Consider the following 27,064-nt stretch of genomic DNA (forward strand, 5'->3'; position numbering starts at 1 on the left):
AGAGATTCAGTATTTAGTTGTGAACACTGTGGAGTAATGTTTTGGTACGATGAGAGATTAAAAAGTGCTAAGGCGAATTATATTGTTTTCCTAGATATTCCATATGTTGTTCAGTAGTTAATTTAAATAAAATAACCTAATTAAATTTTTATGTGTAGTTTAGTAATTAATTTAGAACTTTTTCTAATTCGTAATTATGTTGTTTCAATAAATCAGTCTAATTGACAGACCGGCAAACGGGATTTTGTTGCCTGCATGCCAAGTAACTTACTCACTCTTTCCTTTTCCTTTTTGGAAATTTAAAAGGATCCAATTTAAATTCCAGTCTTAATTAAACTTTCCTTCTCCTAAACCTAATGGGATTATGCTTCCGACTGTCCTATATATATGCATATATCTATTTCACCCCAGTTAACACATACACAATTAATTAATACATAGGTGGTGAGAGTAAATTTTCTATTCTGTCACAATGATGCCTGATGTCCTTTTCGAGATTTTGACTCGAACAACCTTAGAAACAATGGATACGTGTAAGATTGTTAGTCAAGAATTGAAGGAACTTATCAACGATCCATGGTTCATGCAGACTTACAGTCTAAAAACGAGAAATATCTTTGGATATTTTGTTCAAACAGTCAAAGGTAATCGCCATCTATCCGAATTTGTCCCCATCAATTCAACCTTGAATGTTCATAATAATATTTCAATACAATGCTTTAAGGATGGCTTAAAGATTTTGGCATCTTGTAATCAAGGAATTCTGTGCTGTAGAAAGTATGAAAACGGGTCATATCAATACTATGTTTGTAAGCCAAGCACTAACCAACTTGTTGCATTGCCTAGTCCCAGGAAGCCAGGTCAACTATTTGAACGAGTCGCTTTGACAGTGCTTAAAACGAAACCTTTTCACTATCAAATAGTTAGATTCTCAGACGATCATTCTTCATTGTCCGGTCAAGATAGTTACATATGTGAGGTTTTCGATTCCAAACTATGGACATGGAGGCAGTCCAAAAACCTTGTAACGGTTTTCGGCCATCAACCGTCTGTCTGTATAGGCGGCATAGTCTATTGGCTAACGAACAAAAACTCAGTTTTAGCCTTCGACTCGACAACAGAAACACACTCGGAGTTCCCAACGCCAACAGCAGTGTTGTCGAACGATGAAGGCTACGAGAAAAAGCGAATCATGGAGTACAATGGGAAGCTAGGGTTTTCGTGCGAGTACAAGTCGGAAAAACTACTGCTTTGGGAGCTAGAAGACAGAAGAAATTGCAAGTGGAAGATAAAGAAAGTTGTGGGAATTGATAAGGATGAGAAGAGGTTGATAGGCTGCAGCCTTGCAGACATGGCTTTGATGACTGGGTATAGGCTTCAAGTGTATGAACATAGCAGTCTGTACTTTCCTATGGATATTTTTCCCTTTCGGTCGGACTGGGAGCCAGTTAATTTGAAGGGAGATGAGATAACTGAATGTTCTATAGTTAGTTAAAGCATGCTTTTTTGTATTGATTTGAATGTGTAATACCTTATACAAAAATGCAAGTAATTGCTAACAACTTTTTAGCAGTTAATAACTACAACAATGTTTTTTTTTCTCCTAAAATTGGTGATAATTATCCTCTTTAACTTTGAGCATATTGCTATGTGTTACTGCAATATAATGAATTTAACTTTTCAAGCAACAATTTATGATCAGACATCTCACTTTATAATGACCTGAGTTGATTGCTTTGAAGGAGTCAGCTTCCTGAATGAGGCATGCAAAATCATGACTGCAAGGTTCGAAAAAAAGAAAAAAAAAAAAACTGTAAGAACAATGAGTAGTTGTCACGTAAAATAGATGATATAAGAATAAATACAACAGAAATGGATGCGGGATTGAATCACCTGCATAACTGACAACAACAGTACAAAACAAAGCCGAAGGGACATTGGAACCGAATAAGATAGCTGCAGTTGCTGCAACACCATAACTTGATTAGTTTTGTTTTGAAATACAGAGTACCGTTTTTAATATGCGTAGTAAAAGACACAGCATAATGTACACTCATAAACTTGGAGAATAGAGCAGCAATGCAGCATACACAGGTTATATAAGGAAACCAGCGATTTACAAGATTCATGGTTCCAATCAAGTTGCATTGTTAAGATAGGGAGATTATTGTAGCCTAGCTGAATGCTGGACACATTCTTTATTCTTGTGGTGATTTATATCATAACCTTTTCGGTTTAGTTGGTCAGTAGTTTTCTTGTTCTTCTAAGATGACAGAAAGATCTAAACCAATGACTTCTGCACAGAGAAAGACACCACCAGATGCACAAGTCGGGAGATAAAATGTCTAAATGGGCGCACAACAAGCATTGTCATTTGGGAATGCAATGATGATTTCAAATTCAAAATAAAATTAAGGAATCCCTATGCCCCACACTTCATTCAAGCAAGAAGCTTCTTCCTGTGCACAATGCATACAAAAATAATCTTCTCAAAATCAAAGCAATCGGTATGGCGAAAAGAAAAGATTTTGGAAGATGAACTCACCACACTGGGCAATGCGAATGAGGATCAGCTTGGTTGTAGGGTACTGATCTAATCCAAACCGACCACCATAGAGGTTAAAAAGATCCCAGAGAGCTATACATGACAGTAATCCAACAAGGGCAAGAGGCATTTGATACCTGATGAACACAAGTCCAAGAATTCATGAATGATTAATGAGAAGACAACAGCTAACCTGGAAAAATTATAGTAGTTTGCATATTCCACATAATACACTTTTGTTCCTCAAATTTCTGTTTATTCCAAGATTGTTGCTAACATCACAAACCTATCCTTTCAAATATCAAAAATCAGTCCAAAGTGCAAGAAAAAGCAAAATTTTGAGAAGCAAAAATATGAACTTTGTATCTTCTCCAAAATTGTAATGCAGTAGTTATGAATTGAAATTATTGTCAATTTTATAAACGGCAATACCAAACTGAAAAGCAGATATATTTTGAGGGTAATGGAGCATACAGAGAGCAAGCGAAGAAGAGAATGGAGAGCGAAGCATAATTGCGGGCATAGCGCTTGACGTTCTCATGGACTCGGAGGCGGGCCTGGGCGGGCGACGACGGAAACGAGTACGACTGACATGAGCCGAAGAATTTGAGGGTCCAGGAGGGGGTGTCGCCGGAGAAGTCGCTGGTGGCGAGCTTGGAGAAGGGATTGAAGGTGAAGAGAGAGAGTAGGGTTCCGACGTTTGAAAAGAACAACACGAAAAATCCGTTACTGATGGCGGAAGAGGCGGTAGTCGAAGGCGCTGCGGCGGAGGAAGAGGAGGAGGTCACGGCGGCGGAGGAAGAGGACAGGCGGTGGAGGTCGGAGGTGCGTTGGTCGACAATTTCGAGGTAGCCGCTGTCTCGGAGCCAGGTCTCGAATGCGGGTTCGGGTACACTTAGAGATAACGGGTTGGCTGAGAACACCATTTTCGTTCTTCTCTTTGGGAACTGGGAATGATTCGTTTCATCTACAAAGGGATGGATAGATAGATAGATATACAAACAGAAAATGTTTATTTGTATTGAAACTTGAAAGCTTCAAAATCAATTTGAGTTTAGACAAGACAAGGAAAAGTTATAAGATGAGGTAATAATACTTTTCATTTTGTGGCGGTCAAAATTGAAATATGTCGACGTTACTCTCTTCCCTTCGGGGTCATTTCTTCAAACACCTTTCACGCACCACCATTATCGCCGCCAACTTCTCATCCGGCCGCCGCATTCACCACCTCCGAACACCCTCCCGCCTTTCATTCTTCCCTTCTACGCCCACTAGTACTAGAAAGTACCAACGTTGGCTCAATATCTCTTCCGCGGCACTGTCAACGCCATCATCCTCTTCTCCGTCGGGAACTCTGAGCGGAGATTCATTCACTTCCCCCTCGTACCTCTCGGTCCGCATTCGCTGCCAGAAGGATGTTGCGGTAAGCAAAATCCAATCAAAAAGTTTATTCTACGTTATTATTTTTCCTGATATCATTTACATTGATGTAATAATATTATGTTAAATGAACCAACCAGTTTTAAGATGAGATTATGAAGAACTCTTTAGTCTCTGACTCTCCGAAGCATCAAGTTTTAGTTGCAGAAGAGAATCAGATATTGAAATAGATAAATTGAGCAGAAATGGAGTGATTATTTCAGTTTATTAGTAATTTGTGGGATAAGAACTATAGCTATGTGCTTAGATAGCAATGGGATTTGTTCTATTTGCCAGGATATGCTTTCAGAGACTCTTCTGTGCTTTGGAGCCAGTTCAACAACAGTGGATGAAGGGGATGACAATGAGGTAGCTAATCCTGTTAATTACAGAATCTCCACCTTCACCTTTTGACTAAAATTAGACTAATCCTTCAAGTTTTTTTGGTTCATATGGGAATTCTTGGTTTAATCTTGCAGGCTTGTCTTGATTGTATATTTTCTGTCAATCAAGATGTGAAGCAATGCATTTCTCGTGCTGTCGATTCCATAGGCTTGGGAGAAATGCCTAGTTATGAAGTTGTGGTGCAAAACCACATTGATTGGGTTAAAGCAACTCAGGTAAAATTTACCCCACTTTTGTTGTTCTGCAGGATAATTACTGTTTCTCTCCTTGTAAATTACTACTCCATAGTAAATTCCTTGTGTATTTTGTCTGGATTTTTCCACTCATTGTGGTGAATGATTGGATTGTAATCAACCTCTTATTCATGGCTGTTCTTACAAACCATCTCAAAACTGCAGGAGTCTTTTCAGCCACTGGAAATTAAAGAGGGACTTTGGATTGTACCTGATTGGATTCCTGTTCCAGTATGATCATCTCTTTCCTGTGTAAAGCTTCAATCTGTCTAATCCATAGGGCGTCCCGACTTCTTTTTTGTGTACAAATTGATGTCGCCTAACCTTTATTATGAAACTAAAATTTCTTTTAATTGTTAATGATGCTTTCTAATTTCTATACTAGAACAAGGATCTGAGTGACCGAGCTCAATTGTTTCTGCATATTTTATAATTCTGAAACATGGCTATTCTCATGCACACATAAATATAGATTTAAGTTCTTTCTTTGTGTTTGAACATGTAGGACCCTCGAGCAACCAATATTATCCTGAATCCTGGTTTGGCATTTGGAACTGGAGAACACACTACAACTAAACTATGTCTTTTGTTGCTGCATGATATAATAAAAGGAGGAGAATCCTTCTTGGATTATGGAACAGGCTCAGGTATCCTTGCTATTGCAGCAATCAAGGTACAATGCTTTTTACACAACTCATGTGCATTTAAGCTATACTGGAGATGATCTGTTTTTCATTATCTAGAAGAGAGTTGTTTTCATTATCTGGAACGATGTAAATCACAGTAATTCAGTGGCTCGGCAGATAGGGCCAAATGCCTATCTACCCACTATGGGCGTTTTCTTGTTGCTTCCTGAACTCTCACCGCTAATGCCTTAAACTGCAGTTCGGTGCAGCACTTTCAGTGGGGTTTGACATAGATCCACTAGCAATAACAGCAGCTCGACATAATGCTTCTCTGAATGACATAGGACCTGACAAATTCCTTGTTGAACTTGTTCCTGAATCTGGCACCCTGCCCAATGATAATAGTTCTAGCGCGGGAATGAGCATCCCACATGTGAATGATATGGATGTTCTTAACGAGAGAGACAAATATGATGTGGTCATTGCAAATATACTACTAAATCCTCTCCTAGAGTTAGCAGATCAGATTGTCTCCTATGCAAAGCCTGGAGCAGTTGTGGGACTATCTGGTATCATTTCTGAGCAGGTATGGTCTTGTTGAGTTCACAAGGAATGAACTATATAGCAAATAAACAGAATTCTTGATACCATTGATCTGTTCTTGGGGATTCAAGCCTTTCTTCATTCTATATTAGTTGTAGTCTAAAATGGCTATTAGATATTGGATGTGTTTGGCTAGAACCAATATGACACTGGTTTACTTTTTATGCAGATCCCATATATCTTAGAACATTATTCTAAATTACTTGATGGGATGAAGGTCACTGAGATGAATGACTGGGCATGTGTAACAGGATTCAAGAAGAGAATACCCAGTACTGGATGAAGAAGCATTTGGTATAGATATTCTGAAACTGCTTTAACTATTGTACTACAGATTAGTGCTATTAATTTTATTCAGAACAGTATTGTTGAGTTGATAAATGGTTTTCTCAATGCACATAAACACAGTTTATTTATTACTACTGCATTTTAAGTAGAAACTACCTGATCTCCAGTGTCTTGGTTTTATATCTACAAACTACAAAGGGGGCAAGGCACAACTAAGAAAATTTATTGCTGCTAAATTTAAGTACAAACATAAAAACTTTATGCATCTTCAGTATCACTTGTAGAGGCACGAGTATCGATGTAGAACTCAGTGTCCATTCTGTCAATGATCCCCCCTCTGTCCAAAGTATCAGATTTTGTGTCAAAGGCTAACAGAATATACAAGCGAGTAAAATTTCATTGGGCGAAAGGAGAATCTCTGCAATCTGTTATAAAAGAGAGGATATACCTTTCGAGAATGAATTTGCCTTCTTTATACTTTTGGCTATCGTCATGTGCAGATTCCTGTCTCAGGAAAACACATAATATAACCTGTTATCAGCTAAATAATCCAAGGAAAAAGCAGCGCAGCACCAAACAAGCTCTTCCTGGGCATGCACAATGGGAGGGAAAGAGAGAGAGAGAGAGATGAGGGCGTACATATTTCCAACCAACCATTTGCCCGCAACAGCAACAAAATATATCTGCTACCGTATGCATTCCTGAGATCATTGGCCTGTCCTCAGGAGGTCCAACAGTGACGTTCACTCTGAGTGGCAATAGACAAAAAAGAATGTTAAGTGGCTTTATTGAGTGGAACATCTCTAATTCCACAACGGAGTTATTAATCACATCACTTGGTTAAAGAGTATCATAAGTGCCTAACAGACTAAAAGAATACATCATCGGGTTCTATTAATTCCTAGTCCATATGTAGTTATTTCACTAAACCTGGACAACTGTGGATTAGATCAACAATCCCTTCATCAGTTCACCATCAATAATTTGCATGTTTTATCCTATAATCTATTTCCCTAAACTCCCGGGCTTATCATCCCCACTTATCCCCTCATTTGAACACAACTACCTCGTACAGAAGTCTAGCTCCATTCCTAACTTGAGGCTCCACGCTAAGAACTCCACCAGCTAGCACTCTGGCAATCCCTTGTTTTTAAGGTTCTCTAAGCTCAAGTCTTGTAACAAGGAAAATATTTAAAGAACTTATATTTTTCCTGATAAATTCAGTGCTACAATTACAAAATTCTGAAAACAACCAAGCTTAACTCCAAACAAAAAGAAGTGAAAATTTTCTGAAAGCGTTAGCCTGTTGCTGCTATCAATTGAAAGTGGATATAGATCAGTGAAATTGAGAGTAAAACAAGCAAATTAATCTGATAAAATCCTAAGGCAGTTATCACATTGTGTTACCCACACATTATTGAATAGGTAGGCCTTTCCTCTGCGACAATGGAATGCCTGGCAAGATAGGGGAAAGCAAACCATCAGCTTATGATATAGTAAAAGTTTGTCCAAAAAACGGAAGAACTTCAAAAACAAATGCAATATCTAAGTAGAAAAGCTCATCATTACCAAAGTAAATAGGCATGTAACAGTTATTGCAGGGTATATTACACTGTGCTGCAAATCTTTAATATTAGGAATGAAGAACAATCGGTAGAAAGACAGACTACATAGTCCATGAAATCAAGAGGTCCATTAGGTGGGGGTAACCCGTAACCCCAGTGAAGATGGCAAGAGATCCACGCTTGTAACTACAAGGTCACGAGTTCGAATCCTTGCCCCCTTCGTTTGAGCCAGTCAACTATGGGTAACCTAGGCTGGTTTACTTCCTTATGGTCCTTTGCGTGCTAGGGTCACAAGGCGGGGTTTACTCTAGTGTTTTCCAATGTCCATTAGGTGACCTCTACTAATGCTTTTGAAGCATCAGTATTTGCATCTAAGAACCAATTTTCGAGAGATCATGAATTGTAATTACAGTTCTGAGACGCTTTTCTAACACCAATGTTTGCACCCAAGAACCAAAATTTTAATACACAAATAATTGCAATTACAGTTCCAACTTCCAAGTGTACTTTTCAAGCACCAATGTTCACATCCAAGAATCAATTTATACCACCAAGAATAGTAGTTATACACTTATACTTCCAAGAACAAATTTTTATACATTGAAGTCTGAAGATTATGATTAGACCAAAATTTCCTCTCAGGGAAACTGGGATAACCCTAGAAAACATAAAACTTAACTACATGTCTATGTTTAATAAACCATTAATAAATAAATAATAAACAAAATATAAAGATATGATTATATGAATAGCAGAAAAGTTCCATTAAATAAAATATGAGATAAAAATGATACCCTGGAAATAAGATCATCCACAAGGGCTAATTGGGTTTTACAGAATTTGCAGTTGTATGTCCTGCCTTCAAGATTCAGCAGAAATAATCTCCCCATCTCTGTCTCTCTCTCTTCCTCTCCTCAACCCCAAAATCCCTTCTCTTTGTTAAAACTATCGATTAGAGTGAACAGAACATAAGAGAAAAAAAAAAAAAAAAAAAGGGGAATTATGGTCAGTTTAATTGAAGTGTTGGACACCGGAGTGCTGGGAAAATTGAGAAAATGAATCTCTGAGGGGAAACAAATGAGCTCTGAGATCGATGGGCTTATGGGCTTTATAACATGATCCACATAATACGGTCCATAAATGAGAAAAATAGGACATTATTAAATGGATCATGGTTCATATAACTACTGTGTGGACTATAAATAAAAAAATATATTTTTAATGATTATATAGTTTAAGATGAGATTATGAAGAACTGTTTAGTCTCTGAATCTCCGAAGCATCAAGTTTTAGTTGCAGAAGAGAATAAGATATTGAAATAAATAAATTGAGCAGAAATGGAGTGATTATTTCAGTTTTAGTGATGAAAAGATAAGTAATTTGTGGGATAAGAACTATAGCTATTTGCTTAGATAGCAATTAGTGTAAAATAAAGATTTTGGTCCAAAAGTGACCTAAAATCATTACAAAGCCCAAAAGTGCATAACAGTCTAAAAATAACTAAAAGCATAAAAAAGCCCATAAGTGAGCTAGGCCCAAAAGTGACCTTAAACAAACAAGGTAGAATAGTATCACTGGCCATGTGGAATGCCTTCTGCCATCAGGAGCAGTTGGCCTCTTAGATTGGCCAACAAAGCCTTCAGTCTGGTAGTTTCATCTCCTGATACTGGCCTTCAGATAGGTTAACCAGCAATTTGAGCGCAGCATTTTCAGCTTTGAGATCACTGACTTCAGACTCCAGTGCAGCTTGATTAGCTTCCATTTGGCGCTTGGAAGTGAACATTTCGTAACTGCAATTACAAAACCAAAAATCAAGTTAACCATCTGTACAGTTTCAAAGCTCAAAAACAAACAAATATTACAAAGCAAATCGATCGTCGACGGAACAAAATAAACAAATGTACAGTTTCAAAGCTCAAAACAAACAAACATTACAAAGCAAATCGATCGTCACAAAATAAACAAATGCACAGTTTCAAAGCTCAAAAACAAATATTACAAAGCAAAATGATAGTCGACGGGAACGAAATAAACAAATGTACAGTTTCAAAGCTCAAAAAGTCGACGGAACAAAATAAACAAATGTACAGTTTCAAAGCTAAAAAACAAACAAACATTACAAAGCAAACCGATCGTCGGAACAAAATAAACAAATGAACAGTTTCAAAGCTCAAAAACAAATATTACAAAGCAAAATGATCTTCGACGGAACAAAATAAACCAATGTACAGTTTCAAAGCTCAAAAACAAACAAATACTGAGTATTACCTTTCCGTTGATTAAAGAGAGTGCGTCTACAACACTGGGACACTGTATAGTAGAAGGGTGATGTATTTATAGAATAAGCGAAGTAAGTCTAGTGTTAGCGTGTGCCTGGCATGTGAGAAGAGAAGTGGGGTGGGGTGGGGTCCACACACACACACACACACACACATATATATATATATATATATATATATATATATATATATATATTATATATAGAACTCTTTAAAAAAAAAATACTTGCTTCCTGTTGCAATTTATGAGAGTAAAATGTAAATAACTATGGATTACTTGTTTTCAACTAACCAAAAAAAAAAGAAAAAAGAGGTCTTTTGTTTGTACAAATGAGTGAAGTTTTTCTGAATGGGACATGTGGTGCCATAAACCCATCCTGCATGCCATGAATTCCTTCTATGCTGACAACAAAATTAGTTTTAAGATATTATAATACAAAAGCTTTTTTAAAGAAACTTATTTTTAGTCACATACAATTATATTACAATTTCAAGTGACACTGAACATTTAATTTGATCAACCATAGCTCATATCTCACTGCATGTTTTACCTGGGAGATTCAACAACAATTTTGTGTAATACAAAATAATAATATAAATATACAATATTTATAAAGTAATGTATAATTGTACTATTATAAAAATATACACAAAAATTGTTAATATCATAATGACCTAAATCATTTTCAATAATACAAAACTGTAATTAAAATATTGAGTATTGTTCTAAATAATCAAAATAAAATTAATTAAACGAAAAAACTTAACATAGATTTGTTTTTTAAAAAATTGCAAGAAAATAATTTTCAAGTTTTCTTATTTGTAATCTTTGATGCTCACTTTGAATGCTATGTATTAGTCTGACTTATTAATTGACGGAGTATTATTTGGTGGACTATGGTCTACACAGTTGTGCGAACTATAAATAAAAAGTACATTATTTTGTATATTATCAAATAATGACATTCTCAATAGTGAGGTTTTTGAGTTGCCAACCAAAAGAGGGGAGAGGGAGAGAGAAGATAGAAAATGAGAGAAAAAAAAAAAAAAAACATATCTGACGCCAAAAAAAAAAATAATAATAAAAAATAAAAAAACAAAGGTCTTAACATGCCAACGGGTGCGTGCGTATATTAAGCTATCCCTTTCTCTCTCCTGGCCCACAAAAAAACCATCTTTTGAAGGGAGATTCACATACTTTTCTCTCCTCCCTATCTCTCCTCCACATAAGCTATATATATATATATATATATATATATATATATATATATATATATATATATATATATACATTTATTTATTTTAACCATGAAAAATCCACTAATGTAGTTAGCCTAATATACATTTACCACACAAATAATATACTTTTAGTATATTAAAAATATACTTTTTTTTAAAGTACATTATTTGAATACTAAAAGTACATTATTTTGTGTAATATACATTCAATATACAAATAATATATTTTTAGTATATGAAAAATGTAGTTTTTATGGTCCACACAACATTGTATAGACCATAGTCTACATAATAAGTTGCCTAATTGACTAAAGTTCATATTAAATTTTATATTATATTTTTTTAATACACTCTAAAATATTAAATTCATAGTATATGTTCAACAACTATGTCAACTCTAATTAGGATGCGGTGTTCGAATCTAAGACCTTCCTTTTGGGATGTAAAAATTAAAGGCCCCAAGTAAAAAATGAAGTGAGATATAAATCGTTGATCTTTCTAGACCAATGACTATTAAAAAAAACAAAAAAAAAAAAATCAAAATTTGTAGCATGTATAAGCTTATGCACTTGATAATATATACTTAGGGATCGGAATATAACCCAGTTTTAACTTCCCTATACGTCTGTACTCTCGTTTTGTAATCAGGTCGGAATTAAACAATATGAGTCTTGATCAAAGTCAGCTGGTCAGTTCTTGGGGCCTATATAAAAGGCCTTATCCCTTCATTGTGGAGGCTCTTCCTTTAATTTTGCTCTCTCTCTCTATACACACAAAAACCATTTCTCTCTTCTCTTCTACTACCTCTCTAAGCATTCAATAAAAGAGTAAATGGAGAGCCCTTTTCCAGATCTTATCTCTTTCTTCATATGCTCTCATACAGTTTTTATACACAATCTGTACGTTCTGTGCGAATATGTCCCATCACTTATTATTCACTTGATAGTATAAACCAGTACACTTAATAGTATAGACTTGTGCATTTTGAAAATTAATTGGCGTTTTGGTAAATACAGTTTTTATACACAATCTGTACGTTTTGGCGATTAATCCCGCATATCAAGTGTACACAAAATGTGGCACTAAACCCCCAAATTGGTCGGTATGTCAATTCCCAAACAAAAAAAAAAAAAAATTCTGAATATATAGTTCAAAAATTATGAATATATAGTTCTATAATTATGAACATAGTGTTGTGAACATAATTATGAACATATAATTTTGTAATTATGAATGTAGAGATTCAATAATTGTGTATATGAAGTTCAAAAATTATGAATATATATCATTATAATTATGAACATATAGTTCAATAACTATGAACATAGAGTTCTGTAATTATGAATAATGAATATAGAGTTCAATAATTATGAATATGAAGTTCAAAGATTGTGAATATATAACTCTATAATAATGAACATATAGTTCATTAATTATAAATATAGAACAGTGTCCACCTTGCAAGGTGGACACGGTTCCACAGCATAACAATCGTTATATATACCCTGCACCACAACGCACACAACATTGTGCGCCTCGCGCCTCCCAAAATGATGTCGTTTTGTTAAGTTGTATAGGAAGTTGACGCGAATATGTACATTATGGTATATAATTATGTACATTTGTTTATACAATTATGTACATCCGAAACAAGGAATTTATGTGAAAATACTAAACAATGATAAATAAAATCTTCAAAGTTATAGCACCGCATGTGTACATCTAGACATTAGCTATTAATTTGAGCAATTATTTGTACAAATTCAATCAAGGGAAAATCAACGATTTGGTCCCTCAATTGTTAGCGAAATATCAATGTCACCCTTTAATCACGAAATCATCGATTTAGTCCCTGGAAATAACTGTTTTTAGTCGATTTGCCCCCTCCGACCGTTTCCCGTAGAGACTCCGGCGAATGCTCCGATTTGGCATGGGTAAGTTGGTCATTTCACATTTTGCTCCTATTCTCTTTGCCCTATTTAATTGGTTTAGTCTCCTTCTTCTTCAACGATACAAGCGAATTGAACAGAGAGTAGATTTGAAGGGATTGAACAGAGAATTGAACAGAGAGCAGATTTGAAGAGATTGAAGACTCCAAGCAACGAATAAGAAACATAATGTCTTGCAACAACACTTCTTCAGCGGAATTCATGGCGGAGGTGCGATGTAGGTGCGGGTATTTGGCTCCAATGAAGATGTCATGGAGTTATGCTAACCCAGGGAAGAGATTTAGGGCATGTCCAAGATACGGAGTAAGTGTTAAATTTTGTAAATTTTGGGAATATTTAGCTTAAATTTTGGGAACATTTGACAGTGTGAGTTCTACTCTGCTCAGGGAAATGAGAGTTGCAGGTATTTTGAATGGATGGACTATGATGTCTCCGATCGTGTAGCAAATGTCATTAGAGGATTGTTGAAGAGGGCAGACAAGTATGAGAAGGAAATTGACAAGCTGCACTTGACAATTGAGAAAAAGGATCATGAATTTAATAAGAAGATTTGGGAGTCCAATTTTAAGTTTTTGTATGGATTTGGAATTGGTTTTCTATTTGCATTGTTTGTCATGAATACATGGATGAAATTTGATGTAGAAAATGTAGGGTTATTGCAGCTTAGGTAGTACTCTAATCTGATTTGGGAGTCCAATGGATGGTGTAGTTTGTTTTCCAGTGGATGGTGTAGTTTGTTTTCCAGTGGATGGTGTAATGAATTGGCTTCTGATGTTAATGATAAGTGGATGGTTAGATTCATTTTGGCTTCTCATTTTGACAGTGCTTCCAGTTAGCTTCTCATTTTGACAGTGCTTCCAGTTAGCTTCATTTTGGTAGTGGATGGTTAGATTCATTTTGACAACTTACACAAAACATGCTCCAATATTGGCTTTAACTAATTCACATAACCAACTTACACAAAACATGCTCCAATATTGGCTTTAACTAATTCACATAACCAACTTACACAAAACCTGCTCCACAAAAACTGCTCCTATCAATTCACATAACCAATTCACATAACTAATTCACATAAACTTCTCCAATATTGGCATTAACTGAACCAATTCTTGAATCTTACAAAAAAGTAGTATTACCACATGGTATTAACCAATTCACCATCTTACAAAAAAGTTTTCCAACTTACACCAAGTTCACCAATTCACAATTACATTTAAGCTTACAAAATACTCCTACAAAATAGTTTCCCAACAGTTACATATTTCTGCATGCCTTTTAGTCCTCCAACACCAAGTTCATCACTTTTTCTTCATGCCTTTTAGTCCTCCAACAGTTACATATTTCTTCCTTCTAGTGGTAATCCCATGATCTACAGCTTGAGATGATATGTGTGAAGAGATAAAATTCGACATGCTTGGGATCACATTTTTTCCTTCAATTGCTTGTGATGGTTGGGATGTCATTGCTTCCTGAAAATATGGGCACAAAAAATTATAAATAACAAAGTCTGGGACTTGTGTTAAAGTTTATATGCACTGCCAAGTGTTAAATCCAACTTACCATTTCATTTAGCACAAAGTCTGGGACTTGTGTCTCAACCACCACATCATGGCATTGCTCTTGAGGGAAATGATGTTCAGGTTCCTGCTGCTCTGCATTTACTTGATCTACCACTGGTTCTTGTACCTTCAAGCAATAAAAGAAGTTAACAAAACCATCATGCCACACAAACCAGTTAAAAATAACCACACATCCACTTACCTGTTTGCCTTTTGTCTTGCAAGTAGTCCTATTATGACCTTTCATGCCACACAACCTACACTTTTTAACTTCTCATTGTTTAGTAGATTTTGTTTGATTTGGCTTTTCAACAATTGGATCTATCTTTCTCTTCTTCTTTGGCCTCCCAGGTTGTGGCTTATACTTTGGTGGGATTGGGGGTGGTTCACTAGTTTTGTGCCATAATTCTGGGGCTCGGATAGGCAATATTGCAGGGCCATATGCTCTCATGTACTGCTCCACTGTATAACATTAATGGACATAATCTTCTGGAATATCACCCTTTTTCCTTATAGCTGCAATGGCATGTGTACATGGTATGCCAGTGAGGTCCCATCTCCTGCAACTACACTGCCTAGCACCTAGATCAATCTTGAAAGGCTTGAAACTGTCATCATCAACTTGATAAATATCACCAACAGATTTATATGCATTGAATCTACAACATCTCTCTTTTCCTTCTTCTAGGATTTTCTGAATTTTTGGACAGACCTTGAAGGGATGACAACTCATTTTGTCCCTATTCTTTTGCATCATAATCATCAAATATAACCTTATCTTATCAACCATTGTTTGTATTGGCTTATCCCTGAAATTTAGAATGCAACTGTTCCAAGATTCACAAAGATTATTAAGTAGCAAATCTGACTTTGGGAATGTGCTGAAAAATGCCCTAGAGTAGTGTTTTGGATCCCTTGCACTTAACCATTCAAAAGCCTTAGGATTCTCCAACTTTAGCTCCTCCATCTTTGCATGAAAATCTGCCTCAGTAGTAGCCTTACACACTGCCCAGAAGTGCATTTTGAGGGAATTCCCTGTAAACCCATCCTTCATAAAATTGGCATGTAGATGCCTAGCACAAAACCTATGTTCAAGCCCTGGAAATAGTTCCTCCACAGCAGGTATTAAGCCCTTCTGTTTATCAGAAATGATTGTCCAAGCACCAGGATTATTTGAGATATTTAAGTCACTGTCCAATAAATCCAAAAACCATGACCATGTCTCCTTCAACTCACCCTCAACTATAGCAAATGCTACTGGAAAAAGACTATTATCCCCATCTAAACCTATTGCACTCAGTAGTTGCCCTCCTTTTTGAGCACCCTTTAGGTGGCAGCCATCAACCCCAATAATGGGTCTACAACCCCTAACAAACCCTTCCTTGCAAGCTGCAAAGCAAATGTATAGCCTAACAAATCTAGGCCTTCCATTCACACTAAATTCAGTGTCTAACTTCATTTTGACAGTGCTTCCAGGGTTGCTTCTTCTTAGTTCTTCACAATAGTCATTCAGTAAGTTGAATTGTTCCAAGTCTTGTCCATCTATTTGCTTCATAGCTTTCTTTTTTGCCAAATATGCTTGGTTTCTAGTTAGCTGACAGTTGAATTTAGCCTTCACATGCTCCTGAAATGGTCCTCTACCCCATTCTGTATTCATTCTAAAATCTTCCTTGAATAATTTTGCTAAAAAACCAGAAGTTACAAGCTTGTTTTCATCTTGATTCCCACATGTGTGAACAGAATTGTAAGTCTTGATAGTAAATGGAGAACCTGAATTGCTTTTTGAACCAAAAATAGACCAATTGCAGACCTGTTGGTGTCTACACACTACCCTAACTCTTCTTGCCTCATTCTTCTTAAACATAACATCTTTCTGCCTCAGACTTTCATGGTATTGAACTGCCCACTTGAATTCTTTAGCAGAATTAAACACCATTCCAAGCACAAATTTAAACCCTTCCTTTTTTAAATTTCTCTCTTCAAACACATTTAATGGACCATGAACTTGCCCCTCTGAATCTGAATCACACAAACTCCTTAGTACTTGTTCAGATAACTCACATTCAATCTCCACAAAATCCTCAACCACCTTCTGTTTTGAACTAGTAGCAGTGTCCGTAAGATTGTTTGCAATATCAGGTTGTCCTTCATCATGTAATTCAACTTCATCACCTGCTTCTACTTCATCACTTTCCATACTAACTTCTTCATCATGCAATAACACATCATCTCCTAGTTCCCTAGAGATTTCTACATCATCTTCCCATTGATTTTCATACAAATGCTCTACATATATGTCCACCTCTTTGTTCACTGGAATTTCAGTAATCAATCCTAGGATATCAGCATCACTATTTATCCTTAAAACTGTAGGTTTTCTTATGTTGACAACCTTATACCAAAATTGTACTTTTTTGTCACAAAACCTAAGCATTCTGACCATCCTTCTCAAATCCAGAATAGTACCAACATCACAATTAAAATGGTCAAAATACTCCACTATCCCATTTTTATAACTTAACCTAGGTTTCAAAATCAAATCCCCACCAAGATGCAATTTTACTGTGAAAACAGATTCTTCCTCACCATCATCTAGATAAAATAAAGAGATAATAATCAACAAAAGTAAAAAAAAAAAAAAATAGTATACTAGTAGACAAAATACAGTTGAGTGCTGACAAAAATGCAGTTTATGGTCCCCATCCATAAACAAAGTTTATAGTAGTAAAGCTTATACAACCAACACATGGTCCCCACCCCAAAAATCAAAATTGCACTGTTTTATAGCATCTAAGCAACAAAAGCAAAACTGCACTGCTTTATACTACCAAATCATGGTCCCCACCCCCATCCCTGCTTACTTCTACAAAGCAACAATAGCAATAAAAAACAACCAAACACAGACATTAATGCACTGCTGTCTACTTCAAAGTAACAACACCAATAAAAAAAATAACCAAACACATACATTTATGCACTGTTGTCTGTCTACCTCAGTACGAATCAAAAACACCAATAAAAAACACCAATATAAATCATTAATGTACTGTTGTCTACCAAAAACATATTATCCCACAAAAACCTTAAATTTAGACGAAAAACTTACAATTTGGCGTAGTAGCAAACCCATTAATCCTCCGACTTGTCATACCGTCGCTCCAATGCCTACGATTTTGCTCCAATCAGTCCGATTTTACTCCAATTTGGTGGATTTTGGTAGGGAAAAGGTTTAGGGCTTTCTCTGAAATGTAAGGGTTTTGTCTGGGTTCTTCAACACTTAACCAAAAAAGGCGGAAAATGATGTAAGAATAGGAGCAAAATGTGAAATGACCAACTTACCCATGCCAAATCGGAGCATTCGCCGGAGTCTCTACGGGAAACGGTCGGAGGGGGCAAATCGACTAAAAACAGTTATTTCCAGGGACTAAATCGATGATTTCGTGATTAAAGGGTGACATTGATATTTCGCTAACAATTGAGGGACCAAATCGTTGATTTTCCCTTCAATCAATGATAACATCAAAATATATAAGCGATCTAAACCACATCTCTAATTGCACTATATAATATTTGAGGTTCTAATTTAAATAATTACAAATCAATTTTGTGCATCGCACGAGTGCAAATACTAGTATAATAAATAAAGTTTATTATTTCATTTAAATTTTAATTAGTAAAAAAATTGTTAATTATTTTTAAAAAACATAAATATTGGACATATATTTTTGCGGAGTTAATACCCAAAATCGTCTTTGACTATAGTGGTTTTTCTCAATTTTGTCCTAAACGACTTTGGTGACTTAATGTAGTCCCAGAGTCTTGTGTTTTTACGCAATTTCATCCTAGACTTTTGTGTTTTTACTCAATTTAGTCCCCCATTTGTTATTCCGTCCATTTGTTGTTAAATAAATAGACAATTCAGTAATTTTAATATTGTCATCTCTTTATTCATTGACATGTGAAGTGCAAAATCCCTCTTTTTTTACGAATTACTCCCAGAATCACTTCTGAAGCTGCGAATATAAAATTTTATTCGTAGGTCTGAGAGTAACTCTGGGTGTAATTCGTGTAAGAAAGAGAGATTTCTCAATTCGCAGGTTGAAAGTAAAAAGAGGTCAATATTGATATTATTGAATTGTCCCTTTATTTAACACCAATTTGACGGAATAACAAACGGAAGACTAAATTGAGCGAAACACAAAAATCTGGGACAATATTAGGTCACCAAAGTTGTTTAGGACGAAATTGAGAAAAACCATTATAATCGAGGACAATTTTGAGTATTAACTCTATTTTTGCGCATTTATGCATAGAAAATACTAGTCTAATTTATAAATATAAAGTAACAAAACTACATAGAAGCGGAAGTTTGGAAAATCCTAAACTTATTCTATTATTTATTTGTGGATAATATATCTACTATACTAATAAGAGCCCAAGAGAGTTAGGCCTATAATGGGTAGAAAAAATGGCGGTCACAGATTTTAATCAAATGAATGGCTCATATTGATTAAAAGATTGATCAGATTTAAATTTTACACTAAAATTTCCTAAAATACCCACACACCGTTACTAATTCCGTTAAACTTTTAAGAATTGCCGTTAGTTCACCGTTAACTTACTCATTGATTTCAATAAAAAAAAGGTCTTAGGTTCGAACCTCATCCCAATCAAAGTTGGCATAATTAGTACTCTATTTTACCCTTATTAAATTATTTAGGCTCATATTGATTAAAAGATTGATCAGATTTAAATTTTACACTAAAATTTCCTAAAATACCCACACACCGTTACTAATTCCGTTAAACTTTTAAGAATTGCCGTTAGTTCACCGTTAACTTACTCATTGATTTCAATAAAAAAAGGTCTTAGGTTCGAACCTCATCCCAATCAAAGTTGGCATAATTAGTACTCTATTTTACCCTTATTAAATTATATAAATAATAATTTAGTAGTTACAACAAAAAATAATACATATGCATTTCTTTAATTTAGAATTATGTGTCCACAATGTCTTTATTCAAAAAAAAAAAATATTCATTATCAATAAATTAAATAAGATAAATAATTTTATTAGTTATATTGTCTTTAGTTTTCTTCAATATAAAAATTCTTTATATTCAAATTTATTAATTGATTATATTCGCTACATTGTCCTTACAATGTCTTTGTTCAGTGAAAAAAAATTTATTAATTATCAATAAATTAATTAAAAGAAATATTTTCATTAGTTATATTATCTTTATTTTTCTCAAATGTAAAATTTTTTACATTCAAATTCATCAATTGATTATATTCACTACATTATCTATTATCTTTTTTGTGCACTATTTTTCTAATTAAATATCAAAGTTATAACATAAAATAATGCTATATATTTATTTATCAAGTATTTTATTAATACCATGAAAAAATTAAAAAAATATAATTAATAAAGCCAACCATGTTAACTAATTTTGAGAGATTTTGTGACAAAGAGAGTATTCAAATCACACAACAAATTGAAGTGAGAATTACCTCGCAATGTCCTTGTTTGACAATCAGCAGTCAGCGGTTAGCATTAACGGATTATACTAGCGGATTTGACCAGCGAATTTATTTAATTATTAACATTGGGTAGAAAAAATGACCGCCAAATTATTAAATCAAATGAATGGTTCATATTGTTCAGGCCATGTTTTAATTTTTTTTCTTTTAAGATTTTCTAATTTATCCTTAATTATATGATTATCCATTTAACTTTTTCGTTAATTCACTGTTAGTATAATTCTAATATTAAAGTCTAATATAGAATTATAACTACACCATTAATTTAATTCTAATATTAAAGTCTTAATAGAACTTAACCACAAATCCTAATGTCGGAATCTCCTCAAACAATATTAGTATATATTTAATATTTTATGCCCTAATTTTTATTTGTTCTCCCTTATGTACCGTATTTGGTTTCAACCATACCTATACAATTATTTTATTGACAATTATAATCAATATTGACTATATTATCTTGCATTTGTAAACTTAGAATTACCTATTTAAACCGCACGAGCTTAGCTCAATGGTGTAGTGGGTAGTATTTCGGAGAAGAGACCAAGGTTTGAACCTCGGCGGCGGCAATGCAGGAATTATGTCCAAAGTGGGTCTGCTAAACCATTGAGTCACCGTGATTTACAACTTCCCACAATGCTCTGTCGGGTCGGAGTGTGGGGGGCCCTTGGGGTTGGGGACTCAACCTTTGGGAGAAGAATTACCTATTTAAATACGCAAATTCAACTTTCAATTATCTATGCACGAACAATTTCAATATAATCTTACCTTAATATACTTTAAAATACTTATTTAAAAAAAATTATTGGGCATTATCCCAATCGCGCAATGAGCGTTAAAAACTAGTATTAAGATAAGAATTGAATACGCTGATTTTTGTACAAACTGCTCCGTTGAGAATTTTGTGACACGGTCGTTTATCTTGTTTTCGAAGACACAGCGCCAAAACTCGCCGCCACGAATTTCCAAAATCTCCGGTGGCTGTGGCTCACGAAGAGGCACAGAATGAGGAAATCGCGAAGAAAAACTTGCACTTGGAAGGCGAATTGCAGAAAGAGATAGAGAGAGAGAGAGAGAGAGAGAGAGAGAGAGAGAGAGAAGCAGCAAGAAATGGATTGGAAAACCCCTCAATTGAGGCTGCTATAAAGCTGGAGAAGAAGAGGTTGAAGGAACTTGATAGACAGAGCAGTAGCAATCCAGTGGTGAGCTTACTGAATAGGCTGCTTCGTGACAGTTTGTCCAGAGAGAAAGAGAGGTTAATAAGGTTAGTATACATTTTGCTTCTCAAATGGCATTACAATAAAAAGCTAATTATTAACAGAATCTATTGTGTGTCTGATCTGAACTTTGAATGGCAGTTAAAGAGCTGCTTTGGGTTTAATACGTTTTTCGCCACAGATGTTAGGAGATTTGGAGATGGAGGGATCTTTATTGGAAACCCATTCAACAAGTAATACCCAAGCTATTTGTTTTGTGGTTTACGGAGGAAACAACAAATGACATTAAGAAACTGGTAACTCATCTTTTCTATTATTGAAGCTTCCTTTCCAATACTATTTGTTAGTCTTAGGATCAATTGCTTACCAATACGCTAAAAGCAATAGCTAGTAGTGAAGACGCAATTTTATTTCCTTATAAGTGCGTAGCAGTCTCCTATTTCTTTTAGCCACCTGGTCCGTTAGACTTGTGCCAAAAAATTTCTTATTTGCTCCTAAATCTAGTTTGTAGGTGAGAATGTTCATTGATTGGGTGACTTTTAAGTGATTAAAGTGATGATTTTTTAGAGGTATTTTAGATGTTGGCTGGAACTCTAGAGACTCCTGTTGGTTAAGCCATCTCAAATTGGAGTTTGAATCAATTGCCTGGACATTAGTTTTCACAAATACTAAGCCGATGCAGGCCTATATGATAACCGATACTATTGTTATGTAAGTAACGATAGACACATATATACTTGTGTTGAATAAAGAAAGCTCAAAGCATGTAGCTTGATTGTCCTTTTGTTTGTAAATGTTTTCATTTTATTGCGTGTTGGTGATTGCTGTTTCTTAAGGCTTGTGTGGTGCAACCTAAACTGGAGATGGATCTTCAATTTGAGTCAACCAAGTTAAGCAGTCCTTGGGGTTATATTAGTGCAATTGCACTATGCGTTACAACTTTCGGGACAATAGCTTTAATTTGACGAGTGGCTTCTTCCTCAAGCCTGATGCTACAATTGACGACTACTTGGCGGATGTGGTGCCTCTCTTTGGTGGCTTCTTGACAATTTTGGGAGTTTCAGAGGTATGCGTTGCAACTTAAATATATGTACCAATTAGATGAGTATATTGATTCTTTGAAGCAAGTGCTTATCCTTAAATTGGAACCGTCAGTTGTTGAGTTCTGTATCGTCTTATGTGTTTGCAGATAACAACAAGAGTGGTAGCATCCCGGTATGGTGTCAAACTTAGTCCATCCTTTCTTGTTCCATCCAATTGGACCGGATGCCTTGGTGTTATGAACAACTACGAGTCTCTGCTACCAAATAAGAAGGCTCTATTTGACATTCCAGTTGCTAGGACCGCAAGTGCCTATGTGACATCACTGCTACTTGTTGTCGCTGCTTTTATATCTGACGGAAGCTTTAATGGCGGTGAAAATGCGCTGTAAGTGATTTAGTTTACCTTTTGTAATACTCAAAAGGCTGCCTTAAGCCTTTTCACTTCACAGTTGCTCATTTATTTCTATTCGATCGTTTGCAGGTACATAAGACCTCAGTTCTTTGAGAATAATCCTCCGTTCTCTTTTATTCAATATGTTATTGGGCCATATGCTGGGAAATGTGCTGCCTTATGCAGTCGAGGGTGTGGGGGTCCCGGTCGATCCCCTTGCTTTTGCTGGTCTCTTAGGTGAGTTTGACCTCGTTTAGAACATATTGAAGCTGGTATGATGTTAAGAATACTATTTTCTCCGGCAATCTGTGCTTTTGTTTTGTTGTTGTGCCCACTTCATACTCGTAGTAGAACCCATCTAGATTCTAAGTTAGGGAACAAGCGCTTACACTACGCCAAAAGCTATAGACTTTAATTTCTTATGGACAGCCGTCATCACATTTTTGAGAAGCAGCCCTTCACTGGTCTCTGCCCAATAATCCCCCTAGCTACCAATTGATGCTAAAACCACGAGACGCTCTTAATTATAATAACAAGCCTCTATTTAGTTCCTTCCATCTTGCTTATTCCGAAACTGAAGTAGGGAGATGCTATTCTTTTGCATGAAAGGCGTAACAACTCAATCAAAGTGATCTGTTCACTTAGCTCTTTGAATTTATTGCCGTGTGGGAGACTCGAGGGGGGGCATATCGCGCAAGCCATGTTTGGCAGAAGCACCACCAATTTGTTAACTTTCGCCACTTCGTTCCTCATAGGACTTGGTGGTATCAGCGGAAGCATCGTGTGTTTGGCGTGGGGCCTCTTCGCAACCTTCTTCCGAGGCGGGGAAGAGATCCCTGCGCAAGACGAGATCACCCCATTGGGAAATGAGAGGTTTGCTTGGGGCTGTGTACTTTTCCCTAATGTGGGATCCGGGAGGCACATTCTCTAGCTCATACTTCGGTTCTCCATATTTCAGGGGAGACTTTTAAGGTTTAAGTATGACGTTATATGTAATTAAGGTAAATGTATAGCAATTCGGATATAGCTTTGTTTTGCAGTTTCTGATTCAACTAAGACTATACACCAGACAATAACACACTCAAATTGTGATAGAATGAAAAAAGTATAGGAAGAAAAGGCCACAGCAGTTGCAGCTGAACATATTGTCTGTAATCATAACTTTGTATTGTAACCATTACTTCCATATAGTTCACAGGAATTGAAAAAAAGGAAGCTAACAGTTTATATGCATTAGTAATCCTTCATTACTCCCAGTTAATAGTTGTAACTTGTAAGGGAAAACTATTTTATTTATTATTATTATTATTTTTGGATTGGAACTTATATCAATCATTATTACATGGATTATGATTTTTACAATTGTGTGGATCATAAATAAAAAATACATTTTTAATATACTAAGGATACATTATTTATGTACGTAAGGTATATTTTTTGAAAGTACATTTTTAATATATTAAAAATGTACCTGATATTTATGGTCCACACAATAATTTGTCAAACTTATATAGCACCTAGTAAGTTTTACTATACACTAGAGATGATCTTCTTAAATGATTTAGTGGATTTTAAATAGAGATTAGGATATTTGTGATGTGAAAATGTGAAAGCAATTGTGAATAGTTGAAACAAATACTTTCGATATTCAAAAGTTACTAATTTGTCTTTGATTAAAATTTATGTTAGAAATATATGTGATATTTTTGGTTAAAAATAGCAGTATTTGTCAGAATAAGGACTAAATAGCAATCTTAGTGATTAGTTAAGGTATTATTGAAATTTTATATTAATTAGAAACGAAAGTCGTACCATCCTATAATTCATGAACTAATACTATCTTCTGCATATCTCCCATGAAGTGTATTATTACTATCTTCAATTCTATTTGAGAGTTTAATTAATCCTTTCATTTTAGAAATACAGATAGAGCGTTAAAAGTGCGTGGGATCATGTTATAATATAATTGCAGTGGGATATGAGTATAATAATGATTAAATTACAGTATGGAGCACATGAAGAATATCAAATCATATTATATTGTCCCCTAGATTTGTTTCATCCTGAGGGAAGCCCATAACAAGGTGTGAAGGTGTCATTGGGGTATCAGAAATCAGAAGTGAATATTTGTCATAGGATGCTAATCTTGGGATTGTTTCCAAGTTTAATTTTTACTAGAAAATCCATATTTGTGATCTATTATTTGTTGGCAATAATTTATGCGCAGAATATTGAACGAAGAAAGGGATGGGTTACATGATGGAGTATTAAATTTGATGAAAATGCATGTAATCGATAACATTATAAAGAACTAAATATGAAAAAAATAATATAATTACAATTAAAAATTAAACTTGCATCCCTTCAAATAAATAAATAAACTTGCATTAGTATTATATATGTTTTAATCAAATTTTTGGCTTGAATCTCCATCTTCAAGGGTCCTCTACATTCCAGCCCAACAGAGCATTTAGGAGGTCAGGGTCTTCCACACTCCAGTCCGACAAAACATCTAGGAAGATGTAAATCATGGTAACTTAGCCCTCCACTCCCCAGTTCGATAGAGCATCTAAGGATGTAAATCTATCTGATAATTAACTCAGTTGAACCAGCAGAGGTCTACTTACCGTTTGAGAGTGAGGTTGCTCCCACACTTTCACTGGTGAGACTCGATCCCTGGTCATTCTTCTCAAATTGTACCCCTATGACTAACTGAGCTGTCCATGCAGGCAAAAAATGTGATGCGATGTGGGTGCGCGTGCGTACGTACATGCGTGGCTCTCCTAAAAGAAAGGTCACATAATCAAACCCTGGTGAGGTATTTACTCTTTATAATCATAATATTACTTTTTGTATTCTAAATTTAAATCTCCATCTCTTCATATTTTTTAGATATACAAACGAAATTTATTTTTATTTCTCACCAAAACAACTATTTTTACATCATCTTTTTCAATTGTTGGTATTAGCAATTACTGATGGTTAATTGCATAACTTTGTCAACCTAAATGTATGTTGGTGAGCTTCCATGCATGCATGTAAAGGATCAATTTGTGAGATCTAAATATACAGAGCATAATCTACGAGAAACTTAACTCGTAGTAGCAGAAGCGGAAGCACTGTAGATCTCCAGCCATGGTTGATACCTTGTTGTATTGCCTCTTGAAGTAGATCTACAGAATAGGGTTAGCCGTTTTGTCTCATACTTGACTCAGAACCCTAGATGGTGTATTGGTATTTTCTGAGCAGTATAAGTACCATATAATGAATCATGTATCTTGTATCCCATCAATACAAGCTTTATATAGGCACATTGGTGGATATAAGACTTAAACCTAAAGGTCCAACCCAACCAATTACTTAATGGGCCTAGTCCACTTGCACCACATAAGTAAGACCCATAATATATAATATATATTATACGGGAAAGTCTTACAGTCTCCCACTTGGTGCAAGTACTAGCACAATTCGCATTAAAGAACAAAACACAAGAACCATAGTAATATGTCCTCTACTGAATAAGTGAGTTATATCTCCTATGATCACATGCATTTTGATTCCCCAACTTGAATCCTTTATGAACAAACCCTATGTTTATTCCTGGTACCTTAAGGGATGTTTCTCAAAATAAAATATATATGCGCAACTTGAGAGAGAAAACCATCCAAATTGTACAAAACAATACGCTGTATGATCTCTAAGATCCTTAAAAGCATGCCTTAAGTAGAGATCTCTTAATGTTAGCATAATGCTAACTATATATTCCATGACTTCTTTATAAGTTAACATAAGTACTACCTCTAACGGCTAAGAGCTTGGAGTTGACACGTCTGTCACTCCCACTCATCAAAATAGCCAAAAGATAGTCCAAGTCACAGAAGCATTCCAATAACTTAGACAATACAAAACTCTAAGTCCATAAATTTGGAATCTTAAACATACACCATAACTTCCCAAATAATCTTAAGGTCCACTTCAAAATGAACTGAATATTATGAGTCTTACTTTTATGTTTCTCAAAATTGTCTTGAGCCTAACAAACCAAAATGGCCCAGGATCAATTTTGAAGAAACTAAAGACTATTAAATGCTGAAGAATTTATTACTTAACAGTGCACCACAAGTTATATGTTTTGTTCTAATAAACTCCTCAA

General features: G+C 35.3%; 6 protein-coding genes and 1 pseudogene across 8 annotated transcripts; 4 read left to right on the forward strand and 3 right to left on the reverse strand.

Moving 5' to 3' along the window:
* The first annotated feature begins 472 nt into the window (after positions 1-472).
* On the forward strand, positions 473-1,495 carry LOC109150410 (F-box protein At5g65850-like). The gene has a single exon (XM_019298319.1). It carries the CDS (start codon positions 473-475, stop codon positions 1,493-1,495), a length of 1,023 nt encoding a protein of 340 aa, XP_019153864.1.
* Positions 1,496-1,600: 105 nt separating this feature from the next.
* LOC109150624 (PRA1 family protein H) lies at positions 1,601-3,553 on the reverse strand. Of its 2 annotated transcripts, XM_019298598.1 has the most exons (4): positions 3,020-3,553; positions 2,546-2,682; positions 1,894-1,965; positions 1,601-1,778 (listed from the first exon to the last, which is right to left on the reverse strand). In XM_019298598.1, exons 1-4 carry the CDS (start codon positions 3,469-3,471, stop codon positions 1,708-1,710), a joined length of 732 nt encoding a protein of 243 aa, XP_019154143.1. In that variant the 5' UTR covers positions 3,472-3,553; the 3' UTR covers positions 1,601-1,707. The 2 variants fall into 2 exon arrangements, with proteins under 2 accessions (XP_019154143.1, XP_019154144.1); XM_019298599.1 differs by lacking the exon at positions 1,894-1,965.
* Positions 3,554-3,654: 101 nt separating this feature from the next.
* LOC109150623 (ribosomal protein L11 methyltransferase) lies at positions 3,655-6,250 on the forward strand. The gene is made up of 7 exons (XM_019298597.1): positions 3,655-3,968; positions 4,262-4,333; positions 4,444-4,584; positions 4,768-4,833; positions 5,108-5,275; positions 5,488-5,814; positions 6,001-6,250. The coding sequence occupies exons 1-7, from the start codon at positions 3,672-3,674 to the stop codon at positions 6,112-6,114; spliced, it is 1,185 nt and encodes a 394-aa protein (XP_019154142.1). The 5' UTR covers positions 3,655-3,671; the 3' UTR covers positions 6,115-6,250.
* On the reverse strand, positions 6,216-8,726 carry LOC109150625 (protein yippee-like At5g53940). 2 transcript variants are annotated; one of them, XM_019298601.1, is made up of 5 exons: positions 8,479-8,726; positions 7,527-7,574; positions 6,759-6,867; positions 6,568-6,623; positions 6,216-6,456 (listed from the first exon to the last, which is right to left on the reverse strand). In XM_019298601.1, exons 1-5 carry the CDS (start codon positions 8,493-8,495, stop codon positions 6,378-6,380), a joined length of 309 nt encoding a protein of 102 aa, XP_019154146.1. In that variant the 5' UTR covers positions 8,496-8,726; the 3' UTR covers positions 6,216-6,377. The 2 variants fall into 2 exon arrangements, with proteins under 2 accessions (XP_019154146.1, XP_019154145.1); XM_019298600.1 differs by having other exon boundaries at positions 7,531-7,574; positions 8,479-8,721.
* A 4,626-nt stretch (positions 8,727-13,352) lies between these two features.
* On the forward strand, positions 13,353-13,822 carry LOC109150411. Its single transcript, XM_019298320.1, has 2 exons — positions 13,353-13,454; positions 13,517-13,822. Exons 1-2 carry the CDS (start codon positions 13,353-13,355, stop codon positions 13,820-13,822), a joined length of 408 nt encoding a protein of 135 aa, XP_019153865.1.
* A 1,363-nt stretch (positions 13,823-15,185) lies between these two features.
* Positions 15,186-17,156, reverse strand: LOC109150412. Its single transcript, XM_019298321.1, has one exon. It carries the CDS (start codon positions 17,154-17,156, stop codon positions 15,186-15,188), a length of 1,971 nt encoding a protein of 656 aa, XP_019153866.1.
* A 4,030-nt stretch (positions 17,157-21,186) lies between these two features.
* On the forward strand, positions 21,187-24,140 carry LOC109150413 (annotated as a pseudogene).
* Positions 24,141-27,064: the final 2,924 nt, after the last annotated feature.

This window comes from Ipomoea nil, unplaced genomic scaffold (assembly GCF_001879475.1).
Source record: "Ipomoea nil cultivar Tokyo-kokei standard unplaced genomic scaffold, Asagao_1.1 scaffold2279, whole genome shotgun sequence".
NCBI lineage: Eukaryota > Viridiplantae > Streptophyta > Magnoliopsida > Solanales > Convolvulaceae > Ipomoea > Ipomoea nil.

Coding starts and splice junctions, on each gene's coding strand:
- LOC109150410 (XM_019298319.1), top strand. CDS start 473: ATGATGCCTGATGTCCTTTTCGAGATTTTGACTCGAACAACCTTAGAA.
- LOC109150624 (XM_019298598.1), bottom strand. CDS start 3,471: ATGGTGTTCTCAGCCAACCCGTTATCTCTAAGTGTACCCGAACCCGCA. Junction 2,683..3,019: donor CTCTTCTTCGCTTGCTCTCT/GTATGCTCCATT, acceptor TGTGTTCATCAG/GTATCAAATGCCTCTTGCCC. Junction 1,966..2,545: donor CATTCGCATTGCCCAGTGTG/GTGAGTTCATCT, acceptor ATGGTGTTGCAG/CAACTGCAGCTATCTTATTC.
- LOC109150623 (XM_019298597.1), top strand. CDS start 3,672: ATGTCGACGTTACTCTCTTCCCTTCGGGGTCATTTCTTCAAACACCTT. Junction 4,834..5,107: donor CTGATTGGATTCCTGTTCCA/GTATGATCATCT, acceptor TTGAACATGTAG/GACCCTCGAGCAACCAATAT. Junction 5,276..5,487: donor TTGCTATTGCAGCAATCAAG/GTACAATGCTTT, acceptor CTTAAACTGCAG/TTCGGTGCAGCACTTTCAGT.
- LOC109150625 (XM_019298600.1), bottom strand. CDS start 8,574: ATGGGGAGATTATTTCTGCTGAATCTTGAAGGCAGGACATACAACTGC. Junction 6,868..7,530: donor GCCTACCTATTCAATAATGT/GTGGGTAACACA, acceptor ATTGCCACTCAG/AGTGAACGTCACTGTTGGAC. Junction 6,624..6,758: donor AAATGGTTGGTTGGAAATAT/GTACGCCCTCAT, acceptor TTCCTGAGACAG/GAATCTGCACATGACGATAG.
- LOC109150411 (XM_019298320.1), top strand. CDS start 13,353: ATGGCGGAGGTGCGATGTAGGTGCGGGTATTTGGCTCCAATGAAGATG. Junction 13,455..13,516: donor GGGCATGTCCAAGATACGGA/GTAAGTGTTAAA, acceptor AACATTTGACAG/TGTGAGTTCTACTCTGCTCA.
- LOC109150412 (XM_019298321.1), bottom strand. CDS start 17,156: ATGGTCAGAATGCTTAGGTTTTGTGACAAAAAAGTACAATTTTGGTAT.